General features: G+C 48.2%; 2 protein-coding genes and 1 long non-coding RNA gene across 7 annotated transcripts in view; 2 read left to right on the top strand and 1 right to left on the bottom strand.

Moving 5' to 3' along the window:
* The window catches only part of NR4A1 (nuclear receptor subfamily 4 group A member 1), a 29944-nt gene extending 27709 nt beyond the window's left edge, over nt 1-2235 (top strand). For all 4 annotated transcript variants that reach the window (XM_069092512.1, XM_069092513.1, XM_069092515.1 and 1 more), the window contains one exon: nt 1264-2235. In XM_069092512.1, the coding sequence (XP_068948613.1) occupies nt 1264-1520 (257 nt within the window). In that variant the 3' untranslated portion in view covers nt 1521-2235. The remainder of the gene's footprint in view (nt 1-1263) is intronic.
* Nucleotides 2134-9125, bottom strand: LOC138164617 (uncharacterized). Its single transcript, XR_011169137.1, has 2 exons — nt 9003-9125; nt 2134-4861 (listed from the first exon to the last, which is right to left on the bottom strand). It is a non-coding gene; the product is annotated as an uncharacterized lncRNA (long non-coding RNA).
* ATG101 (autophagy related 101) overlaps nt 9000-15246 on the top strand; it is a 13783-nt gene continuing 7536 nt past the window's right edge. The window contains exon 1 of one of the 2 annotated variants that reach the window (XM_069092517.1): nt 9000-9136. In XM_069092517.1, coding sequence (XP_068948618.1) covers nt 9081-9136 — 56 coding nt within the window. In that variant the 5' untranslated portion in view covers nt 9000-9080. Of the gene's footprint in view, nt 9137-9530; nt 9552-15246 lie in introns of those variants that run through there. The other variant, XM_069092518.1, reaches the window with a different exon arrangement.

Here is a 15246-nt window from a genome sequence, read left to right as displayed (position 1 = left end):
CCCTTCATGGACTTAAGGAGCTTGGGATAAGGTTTGGGGAGGAGGCAGGACCTGTCTGAATGAACTAACAAACAATACAAAGCAAAGTGAGTGGGGGACAAGTGTTGCATGATTCCAAAGATGGAAGGGCTTGATCACTGGCCTCAGGCAGTGAGGGAGGGCTTCCTGGAAGAGGTGACCCTTAAAGGCAGGGAAGAGGTAAAGCAGCAGTGTGAAACTCAAATAAAAATGGCTACTAAATGTACATGAGAATCCCTGACAATCTCTTAGAAAATCATCTGTGGGGTGGCTAGGTAGTGCAGTGAATAGAGCACAGGCCCTGGAGTCAGGAGGGCCTGAGTTCAAATATAGCCTTAGACACTTAACACAAAAACTACCTGTGTGACCTTGGGCAAGTCACTTAACCCCAATTGCCCTCCAAAAAGCAAAAAAGAAAACCACCTGTCAGGGTTAGCTAGGTGGTATAGTGGCTAGAGTCACTGGCCCTGGAGTCAGGGGAACCTGAGTTCAAATCTGGCCTCAGACACTTACTACCTATGTGACCTTGGGCAAGTCACAATGCCCCGATTGCCTTAAAAAAGAAGAAAGAAAACCACATGTTAACATTATGTTCTATTATATTTTAAAATATTTTGTTAAATATTTCCAATGATATTTTAATCTCAGTCTGGCTGCACTGGTAAATGTTGCAGGCCATCACGGAGCTGGGTGGGAATTTGACACCTCTGAGTCCAGAGGGAGGGAGACACAGACCCCCAGGGCAGATTGATTGTGGAAGTGGAAGGAGGCCATGACTATAGATGTTGGTCACAGGTGGGACAGAGTCCCAAGGGGGAAGCTAGCTCCTGGGGGCTGTGTGTAAAATCAGCTGTGGAGGGCATATATTTGGGGGACTCAACAAGGCAAAGTCTTTCTTTTTAATAGGTTGTTCAGTTTGTTATTTCCTTCTCCAGCTCATTTTACAGATGAGGAAACTGAGGCAAACAGGGTTAAGTGACTTGCCCAGGGTCACACAAGCTAGTGCTTATTTCATTAGATATTTCTTAATTGCACGTAAGAAGTTTTAACATTGATTTTTTTTTAAATTTCAGGCTCCAAATTCTCGCTTTCATTCTCCTTGAGAAGGCGCAGTATTAATTATATATGTGAAGTCATACAAAACATACTTCCATATTAGACATCAGGGCAGATTCTAAAGATCCCAGCCTGGGCAAAGATCACGTCCTGGCCACGTAGCTCACCTGCCCCTCTCTCTGTCCACAGATCGTCACGGGCTGCAGGAACCCCGGAAGGTGGAAGAGTTACAGAACCGAATTGCGGGCTGTCTGAAGGAGCACGTGTCATCCACATCAGGGGAGCCCCAGCCCCCCAGCTGCCTGTCCCGCCTCTTGGGCAAGCTGCCGGAGCTGCGGACCCTGTGCACCCAAGGGCTGCAGCGCATCTTCTACCTCAAGCTGGAGGACCTGGTGCCACCCCCTGCCATCGTGGACAAGATCTTCATGGATACTCTGCCCTTCTGAAACTCACGCCTGCCCCTCACCCCCCCACCCTGTGCACACGCACCCCATGTGCCTTCAGGCTATTGCTCCAACACTCCTCAGAATACTCCCCTCCAACCCCTTTCACCCCCATCTCTGACTTGGGCTGGGGCTGTATACTACAGGGTCTCACTCCAAGGGAGTGGGGAGAACTGTCTAGGCCTTAATGGGAGATGTGGAGTTGGAGGGAAAGTTTTCTCTCCAGCTTTTCTCCCTCCTTACCCCCTCCCCCCCCCCGAAAAAAAGAAAAAAGAAAAAACTGGCCATAGCCTCTTGCTTTAATTTTTTTTGTATAATAAATCTTTTTAACAAGCACGTTGTAAATAGGCAGAAAGCTGCTGTTGTACATAAGGGAGAGAGAGGCCTGGGCAAGGAGGGGAGGGAGGGGTTGGTTGGGCCGGGGAGCATGGGCAGGGGGGTGAGGTGGAGGGAACATAACAGTTCTACTCCAGACTTGTCTGAATAAGCCCTCTCCTTCCCCCCCCCCCCCCCCGCCTCCCCCCCCCCCCCTCCCTCCACCCCACTCTCCCTGCCCTCCCCCCCACCATGTATATAAATTGTCTGTTACTCTAGAAGAAAAAGGACATAGGACAGATTCTGACGTTTATATTTGTGTATTTTTCTGGATTTATAGTATGTGACTTTTCTGATTAATATATTTAATATATTGAATAAAAAAATAGACTTGTAGCTGAAACTGGGACTTTGTATGCCTCACCCACAAAATACAGGTAGTTGTAATAGTAATATAATAGATACTGTTGCACCTAACTAGAGTCTGCAAAGTGCTTTACACAAGTTCTTTGGTCTTTATGGGAACTCTCTGATGGGGCCAGGGGCTTTAATGGGGATAACCATTTGGAGCTGAACTAGCCCCTCTGAGAGAGAAAGACCTATCTAGGGCTGTTGCTACTACAAGACACAAAGCAGTGTAGTGGGGAGGGAGGGAAGAGAAGGGAAGGCTTTCCTCTTATTCTTCCCAGTCCCCATCCCCAGGGGTGAGAACAGGGAAGGGAGTGAGAGCTTTACCAGAGCGGGCTTAGAGAGGAGTCTTTGCCCTTAAAGGTGATCTAGTTCACCCCCCCCCCCATTTTACAAAAAAGGAAACTGATGCCCCCAGAGGTGGTAACATACCCAAAGTGAAACAAATTAGGATTGGTCAGGAACACAACTCCAATCCATCCATACCATAGAACTCCCAGATTTAGGAAGAGGAAGAAACTACAGTTTGACTCTGGAAAATGTAACTCAATTTTTTTTCAGATTCTCTGGTAGAACATCTGGGGTGGTGAAAAACCCCTAGAAGGGGTGGGATGGAGCCTTAACTGTCTCGGTCAGCAAAGTAATGGAGCCAGGGGAGTATGATCTTTACTGCTAGGCTCCAGTGACCCTATTCTAGGGGAATCCTCCACTTGAGTGTCCTAAACTACCTTGGGTCAGACAACATTAAGAGTTCTTCTGCAGTCAGTTTCAGAGGTCTTGCTGTCCATTTTCCTGCTGGCCATTGGGTGGTACAGATGAAAAGAGAGCTTTTGACACCATTTGGTCTTACCCTCTCATTTTACTGAGAAGGAAATTAAGTCCTAGACAAGGCAAGTGACTCGCCTCCAGCAGAGATAGGGACTATAAGTAAGAGATTGTAGTAAGGTTACAGAGTAGCAATTGGAATTCCAACCCAAGTCTAGATTCTAGAACTAGGGCTCTTTCGAATTGATAACACTCCCTCCCCTGCATTGGGCCAGACAAATATGGAGTCAAAGGGAGAGTTTTCCTTCCCAGTGTCTCTGAAAAGAAATTATAGGAAGAATGTCCCAGTCCTTAGGAGTATGGGAAAATAAGGGACTGGGAAACATGTTGAAAGACCTGAATTCAAATGCCAGATCTGACACTTTGTGAAAGTGGGCACTTCAACCTCGGAGATGGGGATGATACATTATCAAGGGATTGAAAGTTTTGTTGTATCTAGACCTGTGAACCATTATCACCCTTGCTGCATAGGGATCTCTAAGCACTACACATCGCTTCCTTGCTACAGGCAGGGAGATGGGTGAGAAAACTAAGGGAGCTAAATGGTCTCCATGGATTGTACCCATCTCTGGGAGCAAGCATTTCTCTGAGCCCTGCCCTTTGCTCCCCCTCCCCATTCCAAGGCCCCAAGAACCCCCAGGGCCCTTTTCTTTCTTTTCCACTCAGCTACTGATTGAACGGGCCTTGGAGTCTCCATCCTGGCCTGGGACGGGGAACAACAGGGCATTGAGTGGTGGGGCCCTACACACAATAGCTGTTTTGTCCCCTTCGGCCTGTTTCCTACAGGGACAATAGTCAAAGGACTGGTGACGTGGGGCGAGATCGGAATCCCAGGCGGGATTTTCCAACCCTTCAATGGTGGCTGTTTGTCTCCACTGGTCCCAGGGACCCAGGAAACCCACCCCCACCCTACCCCTACTTGATTTGTTCCCCCTAAAGCTCTGGGGCCCCTGCTTCCACCCACGCTGGGCAGCATGCCCAGGGCTTCTCTGCCCTGAAGGTGCCAAGCAGGGTGTGTCATGGGGCTCAGGGCAACAACAGCGGGTGATCAGAGTGGGGAAGATGGGGATGAGGGCTCTGGGCTCTTGTTGGGGTACAGGCAGCCCCCAGGCTGTCTTCTTATTTTTTTTGGTCCTGGAAGAAAGTGTCCTGATGAGGAGGGATAACCACAGGGGATTTCTCCTTGACTGGAGGAAGCCTGGTGCAACCTGTAGGATGGGCACACAGGCAAGCACCACATGTGCCATAATTGTAGCTTCCCTTTATATGGTGTTTTATTGTTTATAACTCACTTTCCTCTCGGAATCCCTGGTTTCCATCTCAAGATGTTCAGCTCAGGCCAATGCTTAGCCTGTAAATGCCTGTAGGACTGATGAGACTGCCTGCTGCCCGGATGCTCCATCTCAGAGCTAACCTGGAGTCTCTACCATGCATACACCTTTATGGGGACTTGCTGTCTCCCTTGGAAGCTCCTTGAAGACAGATACTGTTTTCACTTTTGTCTTTGTCAATCTATGGATGCACACACTTGATTGTAGTAGGTGCTTCCCAGATGATTAATGGATGGATGAGAGGCTTCATCGTACAAGGCTGTATTGGAAAGAGCTCTGAATTTCCAACCAAAGGGTCTGGGTTCAAATCCCAGATCTACCTCTTACACCCTTTATGCCCTTGGGTAAGTTAATTCCCCTCTCTGGATCTCAATTTCTTCAACTATAAAATGGGTATCATCATACATGCACTGAAGATCATAGAATTTGGAGCTTGAAGCAGCATTGGAGATCATGAATTTCGACCTTTAGACACAGAGAAAGAAAAGATAAGGGAATAAGCACCTACTACCGTGTTTCCCCGATAATAAGACACTGTCTTATTAAATTTTTTTGGACAGAAAAACACCAGAGGGCTTATTTTCAGGGGAGGGCTTATTTTAATGAACATTGACAGCAATTTTAATAAACAGGTAAATGTGAACAAAAATGTACCTTTATTCAATAAGCAAATCACTGGGGAAGAACAAGATGACGTGCTCACTGCTGCAGCTCTGATTGGATGCAGCTCGGAGGGAGGCGTGCGTTTCACGGGGGAGGGGGGATGGGACGGTGCATACAGAGTAGCAATCTCAATAGGGCTTATTTTTGGGGGAGGGCTTATTTTAGAGGAATCTTACACAGTAAGGGGAGGGCTTATTTTCGGGATAGGTCTTATTATCGGGGAAACACGGTATGTACCAAGCACTTTACAAATATCTCATTTGATTCTCACAAACAACCTATCCTCTATTTTACAGTTGAGGAAACTGAGGCAGACAGGGGTTAAGTGACTTGTCCAGGTTGAGAGAGACAGAGAGAAAGAGAGAAGGGAGAGATATGGGGAGAGATGGAGAGAGAGAGTTTGGAGGGAATAAGAGATAAGATCTCTACTGCAAGGTCAATTCCCAGTTGCTGGCACTGCCAGGGCCAATACCCGCCCAGGACCATAAATCAAGCTGGGTTGTACAGGGATATAGCATTTGGGCTTGGGTCAGGGTAGGCAGAGCCCTCCGGTGACGTGCTGTGCTAGCAAAAAGCAGTGTCCAGCGCTGTGCCAAGAAGGTAGAGGTACTGTCATTCAATCTCTGAAGGAAGAAGTGCCCGTTGGGAAATCCCAGGATCTAGGTAGATTTGTCAGCTCACAAACTAGATTACACCCCCATGGTTCTAGGGGAGGGTTTCATGAAGAAGAAACCCTCAAATATTTAGTCCTTCAGACCCTACCTCTCCTCCTGAGTCCAGACATGTAGATACTCCCCAGCTCCTTCCTCCACCCAAAATAGGGGTGTCAAAGATCCCCCTCACCCAGGGATAAAGATACAGAGCCTCCACACCCCTTCTCGAGAAGCCTGCCCTTCCCCCACCCAAGGGGCCAGACATGTAGACCCTCCTCCCCGAGACCTCCCCAGAGGGGCCTGGGCCTTGTCCAGTTACTGGGGTGGCCTAAAGAGCTGTGGGCCTGGCGTCAGTTTCTCACGCTCTCCTGCTCCCTTCCCTGCCTCACCATTTCCTCTGCTGCTTGGGGGGGGGGGGGGAGGGGGGTGGGGGGGCGGGGCGGGGCAGGCAGCTCAGTGACATCAGAAGGAGGGGGGCGGAGTGTTCCAGAGCAAAAAAGCCTCTAGAGGCCACCCCCGCAGCACAGGACCAATGCCTGCCTGCACTGAGTGCATAGAGAGGGGGGCTCCCTAGTGTACACAACCCCAGGAGCAGGGTTCTGGCTGACTCTTAGCAACACCCAGAGCCTGACATCACCCCTACTCCCCACCCCACATTGTGCTGCTGGGGACTGAGTCACTGACCCTTGCAGAAATCAGGGCCACTGACGCCACAGATGGGGTCAGCAGAGGAACAAGAATTCTAGGGCAGACCTAAAGTTTCCAATGGGTTGGACTTAGGGGATCAGCTTTGCCTTGGAGGGGAGGGGAGGCCAACTAGGGTCACTTTCATCATGTCTACAGCTGTGAAATTCAGCTTTTTAGTCTGCCCTTCAAGGCTCCTCCAAATTCCACTTCCCCTTCCCTTTCCTGTGATTAGCTTCTGTGCTCCAGTCTGGCAAACCTGCCCCTCTCACTCCCTCCTGCCTGGGATGCCATGAGCTCCTCTCCTCTCCCAGCCCCCTTCTCTCCACACCAGCCCTGTCCCTCCCTTCCTTCCTCATCTCGTTCCATGTTCCCCTCCTCCAACACTTCCTTGACTAAATAAACCCCTTCAACTCCACCCCTCTCCATCTCAAGGCTACATCCGTCTAGTTCCTTTTCAGTCTTTTTTAGTTTGGTGTCTGTGTACTGGGCGTCTTTTCCCTCTCCCCTCTTCTCCATAGAATGGAAGTTCCCTGAGGGAACCCCTTGCCTCTTTTCCTCTGGATGTACCACCTTACACTTTTAGTACCTAGGACAGGGTACTTGGGGAAGCGAGGTTAGGGTGGGGTGGGGAGAGAGTATTCTGAGGGAATGGGGAGGAGATGAGAGTTTTGAGATCAGGGCAGTGTGGCTCAGCCTGGCAAGGGGAGACTAAAACTGACAGGGATAGAGATGAGTGGGCAAATCATCCTCTCTGCCCCATCCTTCTCTCTCTCTCTCTCTCTCTCCCCCCTTTCTCTCTGTGGTGGGGGGGGGAGGAGAGGGTATCTGCTCTTTGTGGAGAAGGGGAAGGTGTAGGCTAACCATAGGAACATCGGAAATTCCATATTAAACTTCTTAGGCTGGGTAGATAGGATAGCTCCCATTACTGGTAAAGGGGATACACTCTTCCCTGTAATTCAGGAAAGTCTGCCTGGAGAGGGTGGGCTCCATACAGAGATTGATTAGAAAAGAAAGACGGAGGAAAAGCAGATAAGAGAGAGGGTTGGTGGCAGAAAGGAGTGTGTGTGTGTGTGTGTGTGTGTGTGTGTGTGTGTGTGTGCTTGGCTTGCTCACATCCAGACCTCCTGGAGTTGTCCCTGGCACCTCCTCCAGCTCTCCAGGGGCTGGTCAGGCCGGTTCAGATACCCTCAACCTGGCTCTTTTCCCTAAGCTCTAGCTCCCTTCCTCTCTCAGTATTTTCTTCCTTCCTTCTTTCTTTTTGTCTGTCAATTGCCAGGAGAAGACAAGCAGTCAGGTCTCCTCTCTCTACACCACCCCACTTGATGGCCCAGTTCGGCTCCCCTCACTCCACCTCTGAGTGCCCAGACACAAAGACAGACCCATGGACAGCTGGATAAATAAGGAGGGATGGAGTGTGTGTGTGGGGGGGAGGAGGTAATCTGAGAAAGCTTCCTGGAGGAGCAGAATTGGAGAGAGGAAAATCTGATGACTGTGAAGGCAAAGTGTTCCATCAGTAGATTAAGAATCAAGAATTATCCATTTAACATCCTATTAATTATCTATTAACAGCCTACTTTGTGTTGGGGACTGGGAAGACAAAAATGAAAACAGATGAACCCTACACTCTAAAAGAGTTTGGGGTCTAGAGGCAATAAATATTCATTAAGACCCGGATCCACTGTAACTGGGAGGGTGGGGGTTGAAGGAAAAGGAGAGGAAGAGAGTAAAGTGAAGGATTTGTTCTAGAATCAATCAATCAATCAATCAATCGGAATTTATTAGGCACTCAGGTCCCTTTCATCTGGATATCCTAGAATCCCAGAATTCTTTCACCTACATTTCCTGATAGGCACCTTATTAAAATCCTCTAAAGCGGTCGGGGTGAGGATTCTGTTTATTTTTACAGATGGGGAAACTGAGGCTCTGAAAAAAAAACTGACTTTGCTCAAAGTTACAGGATCTAAATCAGGAGCAGGGATGTGACCTGTCCTCCCACAAAAATCTTCGCATTATCCGTTCCAGCAGCGACCCGGTCTTCATTATCTTGGGAGTGTGAGAAAGAGAAGGCTGAGAGACGTCTAGGGACTAAACCAACGTCACACAGCAAACCACAGTGTGGGGCTAAAGGGCTCCTTTTCCGGGTTATTCCCCTGCGGGGAAATGTAGCCTCTCTTTAGGGTTACTCTCGGTCCTTCCTCCGACTCGAGCCAGGGTTACCCTCCTTCCCCCTACAATCCGAACACGTGTTTATGCCAGGATCTAAAGGCCACGTCTCAAAACTGCAGTACTGACTCCGGTGACTCCTCCAATCCAGGGGGCAACAGAGAGCTACCACTGTCCTTCTGTCCCTCCGTTCCCCGTCTCTCTATGCCGGAAGTTACGCTACTCTTTCCAAAGTACAACAGCATCTAGGGGGTGGGGAGGGAATGGAGCCGGGCAAAAGAGGGGGTGGATTTTTCGGGGTCCGATCTCAGAAAGAGATGAACGGCAAAGAAAGAAGGATCATCCACTCCAGAGAAAGAAACCTACATCATACATCATAGAGTGATAATCAGTTTTTAAAGAAGCCTTTTCTAATGTTTAGGCGAAGCAGAGATACGCACCTCTCCTTTCACCCCTCCCCCGGAGAAGAGAGCGAATGATGGAACAGGCCGAACTCAGACCTCTGACTCTGGGGGCGGATGGTAGAGTCCTCAGGCTCCTCCCCCCAGGGCAGTGGATGGTCTCGTCCGAAGCGGTGAGTGCGATTCTTGGGCCTAGGCTGGAGGGGGTTCTGCCGCCCCTGCCCCCAGGCTCAGTGCGCCTGCGCCGCTCCCCAGGTGCGGGGTCCCCGCGTGGTGGGACCCCCGGGCAGGGCCGGGCCGGGCCGGGCGGGGGCCTTGGAGCACGGGCGGGCGTCTGGGCTCCGGCGAGGGGGCAGAGGAGCGGGCAGACCTCGCAGCCATCCCACCGGCATTCCTCTGTCTTCGGGACCAACCGATCAGCTGCGAGTCTGGGTTCGACGTCCTTTTGCGGGGCGGTCCCCACGACGGTCCCGCCCGCGCCTTCAGGGAGGGCGTCCGGGGCCGAGGATGCACCGGCGGGGCTGAGGTGCCTTCAGCCCCCGGGCCACTCGCCGCCCCAACCGCCTCTGCCCCGGCGGCGGGGACAAGGTAGGGAGGATCCCTCCGCATCCAGCTTTGGGGGCGCCCCGAACCGGTGCAAAGGTCCGAGCTGGCTCCCCGGCCCAGAGGAGCCGGGGCACGGGCCTCAGCCTGTTCATCTGTGAAGTGGGAGGGCGTCGAGGTCCGGCCCCGGCCGTGACCCCTCCCAGCCCGGCCTCCGCCGGCGCGCGCTCTGGGGATTCCTCCAAAATAGGGGCGGGAATGTTCTTGTCCCCACTGCCTGGCTGGCGGCTTAGCTCAGGGCCTGCAGACAGCAGGCGCCTAATAAGTGTGCATTGAACTGAACCCCCGAGCATCCCCTTTGGGAGGGAGGTCGTGCCAAGTGTCGGAGAAGGTGCTCATGGGCTGTCTGAGAACGTGAGGTGAAGCCCCAGGGCGATTCCAGGGCAGTGCCCTTGCGCACGGGTCTGCCAGACTGGCATTGCCCTCTCCTGCTGGGAGACCTGAGGGGTAGTGGCCGAAGAGCCCATATGGTGGAAGGAGGCCTGGACCCTCTGTCACCCCTTGGTGTTGCAAATGAGGAAACTGAGGCCCTAGTGCCCAAAGGCATCCTGGTAGTGAGGGGGATTAGCTCTGACTCCATAGCTAGGGGTTTAAACAATTTTTACTTATTTTTAGTTTCCAACATTCACTTCCATAAGTTTTGAATTTTCTCCCCTCCCTCCTCTTTCCTCAAGAGGGCATGCACTCGGATATTGACTCTACACATACATTACTATTAAACACATTTTCACATTAGTCATGTTGCATAGAAGAATTATAAGGAGTGGGAGAGACCATGAGAAATCAGAAAAAAAAAATAAGTCTCCTTTGCTCTGTATTCTGACTTCATAGTTCTTTCTCTGGATGTGGATGGCATTTTCTGTCATGAGCCCTTTGATATTGTTTTAAGTCTTTGCATTACTAAGAAGGGCTAAGTCTGTCAAAATCAGTCATCTCATACTGTGGCTGTTAGTGTGTGCAATATTCTTTTGGTTCTGATCATTTCACACAGCTTCAGTTCATGTAAGTCTTTCCAGGATTTTCTGAAGTCTGCCTATTCATCATTTCTTATAGCACAATAGTATTCCATTACATTCATGTGCCACCACTTGTTTAGCCATTCTCTGATTGATGGGCATCCCCTCGATTTCCAGTTTTTGGCTACCACAGAGCTCCTGTAATATTTTTGTACATGTGGATACTTTTCCCATTTTTATGATTTCTTTGGGATACAACCCTAGAAGTGGTATTGCTGGGTCAAAGAGTAAACACATTTTTAATAGCCCTTTGGGCATAGTTCCAAATTGCCCTCGAGAATGGTTGGATCAGCTCACAACTCCACCAACAATGAATTAGTGTTCCAATTTTCCCACATTTTCTCCAGCATTTATCATTTTCCTGTTTTGTCATGTTAGCCAATCTGATAGGTGTGATGTTCCTCAGAGTTATTTTGATTTGCATTTCTCTAATCAGTAGTGATTTAGATCATTTTGTCATATGACTAAAGATAGCTTTAATTTCCTCCTCTGAAAACTGCCTGTTCATATCCTTTGACCATTTATCAGTTGGGGAATGACTTGTATTCTTGTAAATTTGACTCAGTTCTCTATATAAAAATGAAGCCTTTATCAGAAACACTAGTAAAAATTATTACCCATTTTCCAGCTTCCCTCCTAATTTTGGTTGTGTTTGTGCAAAAACTTTTCAATTTGTTGTAGTCAAAATCCTAGCTAGGACTTTTTCTACTGTACTATTTTTATGCTGCCCTATGATCCTCCTGGGCATTCTCACTCTGTAATTGGTGCCCTTGGGGAAGGCTTGTTTTCCCAGAGTAGTGGTTGCCCCATGGCTGTTTTTTTTTTCTTTTATTTGAGGCCAAGTCTCTTTCTCAACCAGGTGGGAAGTTGGTCCTTGCTCTTGGTTTCAATTCCACTGCTGATCACAGCATGGAATCTTTGACCCACCCTGGGCTATTTTATTTTGCCCCTCCTTAGGCAGCCTGGGTCCCACTACACCTTCCTTTCTTTCTGGGAGGATCACTATTTTATTTTATTTTATTTTTTTGCTTATTTATTTATTCTTTAATTAATCTGTTTCCTTTTAGTTTACAGGATTCAATTCCACAATTCCTTGAGTTTCACATTTTGTCCCCCTCCCTCCCCTCCCCCTCATGGCAGCATATCATCAAGTATAGGATCTGTAAATACTTTCACATTATACATTAGTCAGGTTATTTAGACGGATTGTATCAGATGGAATGAAAAATGGTAAAGAGGACATAAAACCAAACAAGAGAAGGAAAAAGATCAGGTATTTTGCTTCCACCGGGATATAAATTCAGTTCTTTCTAGTTCTTTCTCTGGATGCACATATTTCTCTCCATCATGAGTCTTTTGGGATTGACTTATATCACTGCATTGTTGTGAAGAGTCCAGTCTACACATACGTTGTATCTGTAATTGTGTACAAATTTCTCCTGGTTCTACTCTTCTCGCTCAGCATCAGTTTTTATAAGCCTCTCCAGGTAAATATGAAGACCGTCTGCTCCTCGTTTCTTATAGCACAATAATATTCCATAACATGCATATATCACAACTTGTTCAGCCATTCCCCAATTGATGGACAACCCCTTAATTTCCAATTCTTTGCCACCACAAAAAGAGCTGCTATAACATGTTTGTACATATGGGTCTTCCTCCCACTTCTATGATCTCTTTGGGATATAACCCTAGGAGTGGTATTGCTGGGTCAAAGGATATGAAAGTATTTATAGCCCTTTAGGCATAATTCCAGATTGCTCTCCAGAAAGGCTGGATCAGTTCACAACTCCACCAGCAATGTATTAGTGTTCCAGTTTGCCCACATCCTCTCCAGCATTTGTCATTTTCCTTTTTTGTCATCTTAGCCAATCTCACTGGTGAGATGTGGTACCTCAGAGTTGTTTTAATTTGCATTTCTCTAATCAGTAGTGATTTAGAGCATTTCTTCATGTGCTTATAGATATCTTTAATTTCTTTCTCTGAGAATTGCCTGTTCATATCCTTTGACCATTTATCAATTGGGGAGAGGCTTACTATTTTAGTGCTAGGCTTAATTCGGACTCCCAGTTTGCCTTAGCCCACTTCAGCTCAGAACTTCTGAACTCAAGAGATCCTCTAGGCATGTGCCTCCACACCCAGCCCCCTGGCTAATTGAGTTGTCCTTAGTGCTGGAATAACTTAAAGTGTTCAGATCCTGGAGAGGCCAGTCTGAGCTCAGGTGGTCCCCATACCTTTAGTGTGAATCCTAATCCTGGGCAAATTCACTTTTGAATCTCTTCTCTTTATTCTGACTTAAAAGGATGTGGTTAGAGAAGGTTTTCTGAAAGAAGTATAGAGCTTTGTTTAGAAGGAGGATCAGAATTGGGCAGAAAAGGGACTGAGGAAACAGGTATTCTTAGGTTGGGATGAAAAGCCTCTGTGAAGGTTTGTCTATCTGATAGGAAAGAAGAGTTGTCTGAAGAGAAAGGAGGAGTTTTTCTGACGGGTATAATACTGGGAAGGACACCTGGGTTCCAATTCTGGCTACAGGACCTCAGGGGAGCTGCTTCTCATCTCTGAACTTAGGTTTCCTCGTCTGGAAAATGAGACAACAATGCTCAGCCTGGGCTGTGATGGACACGTGCAGGTTAAAACAGAAGTGCGAGTGGTGAGAGGAAATGTCCCTTGGGGACTGTGTCTCCAAGTCTGGATTTGACCCATGAAACCAATCCTACTGATTAGTTGCTGAGCAGAGAAAGAATGGATCAATGCCATAATTGAAAAAGACGAATCTGACAAGCTCTCTAGCATGTAGGGGAAAGTTCAGGCAGCCTGCTTTACTGTCTTAATGGGATCAGCACCTGACCTAGGGCCACAGAAGCAATTGGGAGCCTCTGGGTTTTGACGAAAACCTTCATATTGTCTCTTGGATTGCTGTGGGGGCAGCGCAGATTCTTCCACTAAAGCCAGACAGGTTTGGATTGCATGTGGTCATACAGGTAAGGCCACCAAAGGCACCAGATTGAAAATGTAAAGAGGTTCAGGAAAGGTTCAGAGTTTAGATCAACTTCCAGGTGAGTGATTAGGCCGCTGAGTGGAAGGAGGAAGATGTAGAGAACATCCCCACCCTCTTCCCTCTGTCCAGGCCAACTTCACTAGTGCTTTGGCTAAACTTGAGTGATGCTTCAGGAAGACTGGGGAGGAGGGACGTAGGAGTTTCTCATTGGAGCGAAGCAGCAGGATTTAGAGAGGAGCATCTCTGAGTGGTGGAGCTCATCTGTCCTTTTTCGGGAAAAGACTGAGGAGATCCTGGGGCACAGTTTGGGAGAAGAGCTAAAAGGAGATGGGAAATTCATTCAGCAAGCCATTATGGGGTACCTGCTATTGAGGGGCTTCAGTGGGGGAGGCAAACAGGCCACAAGACCTGTATGCAAATCCCATTTACTACCTGTTTGACTTTGAACCTTCCACTTATTATTTCAGGGCCCCAGCCTTTTCTGTTGTGAATAAAATAAGGAGGTTTGACTAGGTGTATTGTAAGGTCTCCTCCAGATCTTCTGAGTTAGGGAAGGTACTGAGAATACAGAGACAAAAATGAGACCCATTGTTGCCTTCAGGGAGCTTACATTCTAAAGAGAGAAGAGCAGGTGCCTCCCACAGGAAGGCCTCTGCAAAGGAGGTGCGAAATGGATTGTCCTGTATTGGGAAAAGCAGGTAGGGCCAGTTTGGCTGGTGGGAGTGTGAGAGGTGAGGGAGAAGGAAGAGTTGAGGATGACTAGAAGGCTGGTGGTGACTTTGACAGAAACAGAAGTTAGAGAGACAAATTTGGGAGAGGGAGAGAGAAGAGAAAGAATTCAGATTTTCTTGTGTTCATATCAAGTGTGAGATGCCTACATCGTGCTGTCCAGTAGGCACTGATGTGATGTTGGCACTGAAACTCAGGAGAGAGGGCTGTATAGGAGTAGGATTGTTTTATTATTTGTCACTGTGTCCCCATCAGCAAGCACAGGGTCTGACACATCGCAGATGCTTAATGAAATACTTGTTGATTACTTACCTGGGTAGAATTCACTCCATGGGAGCTGATAAGATCACCAAGACAGGGGTGTACAGAGAAAAAAGACAGAGACACAGGCCAGAACCTTGACAGGACATTAAGGGTCAGAGGGCACAGTATGGATGATAAGACAAAAAAGGAGGTGAGACAGGCAGGAGGAGAACCTGGAGGGAACAGTGCCAGAAAAACCCAGGGCAGGGCTGAATATCCAGGAGGAGGGCTTAGGTCATTAGGCAACATTATTAAGTGCCTACTCTTTCCTGTGTGCTGGGATACAAAGGCCAGCATGAAGTAGTCCTGCTCTCAGGGAGCTTACATTCTTTCAGGGGAGATGACATAAACATATGTACAAAATAAATACAGATTAATTGGGATGAGGTGGGAGACAGCCCGTGAGTGAATCAGGAATGACTTCTTGGAGGAGGTGGTATTTGAGCTGAGTTTTGAGATGGGAGGGAACAGAACTCCATGTATGAGAATTGGTAAGGCCAGTTTGACTGTACTCTAGGTGCTTGAAGGGGAGTAAGGCTGGAAAGGTGACTTGGGGCCAGGCTATGAAGATATTTAAACACTAAACAGAAGAATTTCTATTTCAACCTTGAGGTAATAGGGAGCCATTGTAATT

Source organism: Petaurus breviceps, unplaced genomic scaffold (assembly GCF_028583685.1).
Source record: "Petaurus breviceps papuanus isolate PSGF00001 unplaced genomic scaffold, PetGlider_PUasm1.0 191, whole genome shotgun sequence".
Lineage (NCBI taxonomy): Eukaryota > Metazoa > Chordata > Mammalia > Diprotodontia > Petauridae > Petaurus > Petaurus breviceps.
The sequence above is the reverse complement of the archived record's forward strand: the minus strand, read 5'-3'. Positions and strand labels throughout refer to the sequence as shown.